Raw genomic sequence first — 2,491 nt, forward strand, 5'->3', positions numbered from 1 at the left:
CTGGGGATTCGAACCCGCCACCTTAGGTGTACGTGGCTGGCGCCTTAGCCGGTTGAGCTATAGGCGCCGAGCCTGAAGTGATTTTCAATGCCATCTTCTTCAATACCCTACAGGAACAGGAACACAGGCTTGAAAGGTGGAGGTGATTTGCCTACAGTCACACTGGGGGTGACTAAAACTCACCAAATCTTTAGCAATCTCAGCAACATGCCCAACAGCTGGACCCTTGAGAAAGCTGCTGGGCACACCTCCTATTTTCAATGATTTCTTAGTAAAACAGTCCTTTCCTTTTCCTGCTTCTACCCTGCAAAGTCTCTTATCTCTAAGACGCTCAGGTAAAAAGCAACCCCATTCCTGCTTTATATTCTCCCTCACTTCCAAAAGGAAGTAATCAAGCAAGATCCATTTATGCTAAAGTATTACATAGTTATGCTCAAGTTAACAGTATTTGATTTACAATCCGTTAATGGTTCATCTTGTCAGCATAATTTACTCACTCTAAAAGAACCCCAAATTTTATTTTTTATAAAAGTCCTTATTAAATACGTTAATAATCTTTCTGTAGTCTTTAACAGAACATATCATGTTCTTGCCAATTAAATTATTGCTTTCATCTGCTGGGAGTTAAGAAACCAGATTACCAGGTTAGTTTAATGGGCTGAAAAGATAACAGCCTAAGGCTGATAGGCTCTAAAGCTGAGTAGTTCATGGCTTTATGACAGTTGTTGTTCTCACGGAAGTCTTTTTCACTTATGTCTGACTTGACATTTAATTACTTTCCATTATTGGTCCAACCAAACTATCTCTTGCTACAAATCAGTGAATAATTTTGGTACAAGTCAGCTACGTTTTCATAGTCTCCTGCCATTTTCTCCCTGCTAATTCTTGAATATAAATTGCATAGGTGTTTGATTGCTAATTGCCATGTCTTATGGCTCTAATCTTTCAATTAGTATCTCAAATAAAGTTCTGGCATCTTTAATATGACCAGCCAATTAATCCATAAGTCCTTTGCAATTTCCTGACTACCCTTCTGAAACTTTGCCATACCATAATTATCATCATGTGCCTGTCTAATAGAGTAACTGCTCCTACCACAATCCAATTTCTTGAGTTTCATATGTCTACAAGGCTTAGTGTAGCTGCTCTCAATGAATTTCAGAAACAGTGTGTTATGGCTCCTGCTATGGCATCCCCATCCTGGCTACCAGAAAGAATCCATATTCCTATTTGGTTTCCTTAGAGTCATCTGATACCTGCTCTCCTTGAGGTCTTGGAAGCAGGAATCTACAGTTTTGAGCCTCAGACCTCTCTTTGAACGAGCAAATCGCATGTAATTAATAACTTCGTTTTGATGGTGCTCATTTAGACCCAACTCTGCCTGCAAAAAAGAGAAGTAATTTGATTGTTAGTCTTGAAGATTTGATCAAAGAGTTAACGACGAAAATATACAGTATTCTGTGGTAGAGAATGTTAGATGTTCATCAAATCCTGTTCTTTCCTACCCACTCTTCAAGCCCTCACCTATTTTACCTATTCTGTGATGCCTCCCAACATGCCCTCAGTAAATCTACAGTTATGCCTTCCTCCAAAAACTAACATGCTACTTCTTTGATAGCTACTTCTTTGATAGCAACACAGCCTGATTACTGCCTTGTACTAATAGTCATTTCCCACCCCCCACCCCCCAGGTATTGCTCCTCCAAGTGGATTGTAAGCTCCCTGAGGGCATGAATAATTTCTTGTACCACATGACACCTAGCATAGTAGTTCAGGCACAGCAGGGCCAATTCATTTCCGTTAATTACTTTTCCTCCTGTCAAGGAGAGTTAAGAGTATCTGAGGACCAAGAAAGCAAAATTACTCAAACTGACAAGGATAAACTTTAGGATAACGAACAGAAAAGTTCCTCTGAAATGGGTAGAAGTGAAAAAAATGGATAACAGTGAAAAAAGAGAGCTGAAATGGACAGCTGAGTTCAACAGCAGAAATAGCATCAGAAATAGCTATTCATAAACCTTTACTTCTAGACATACATTATATAGATCTAATAAAAAGACAAAGCACTAGGTTAGAAACCAGATTTCAGCTTAGGTATGCAACTCTCTGTGCAACTGTTACCAAGTCACTTAACCTCATTGACATGAGTTTCACCACCTGTTAAATGAGAGTAGATATGATGATCAGCTTTAAAATGTTCCATAACAATGGGATATATTCAAATGGGGGAAATCAGAAGTTGTTTGAATTCTGCTGAAATATTCTATTTAAAAAATGAGAAATTTTTATTTCTGAAAACATAGCAAGAAATCCTACCAGAACACTGCTAAGCTAGTGCCTTCAAACTGTGCCATAAAGTGCGTGGGAGAGGGAGGGAGAAGAGGAGAGAGATAAAATACCAGAAATGGTTCCCTATTCTTGACTGTGCCCAAATATCCACATACAATTTTAATATGTGAAGTATAAGGAAGAAATTGTACTGATAAAAATG

At 38.6% G+C, this 2,491-nt stretch overlaps 1 protein-coding gene across 1 annotated transcript in view; it reads right to left on the bottom strand.

Moving 5' to 3' along the window:
• The window catches only part of LZTFL1 (leucine zipper transcription factor like 1), a 12,191-nt gene extending 10,815 nt beyond the window's left edge, over positions 1-1,376 (bottom strand). Inside the window, exon 1 of the mRNA XM_012808013.1 lies at positions 1,257-1,376. Within this exon, the coding sequence (XP_012663467.1) occupies positions 1,257-1,333 (77 nt within the window). The 5' untranslated portion in view covers positions 1,334-1,376. The remainder of the gene's footprint in view (positions 1-1,256) is intronic.
• Between the last annotated feature and the right edge of the window lie 1,115 nt (positions 1,377-2,491).

The sequence above is a fragment of the Otolemur garnettii genome, unplaced genomic scaffold (genome assembly GCF_000181295.1).
Source record: "Otolemur garnettii isolate 467f Iridium unplaced genomic scaffold, OtoGar3 scaffold00082, whole genome shotgun sequence".
NCBI lineage: Eukaryota > Metazoa > Chordata > Mammalia > Primates > Galagidae > Otolemur > Otolemur garnettii.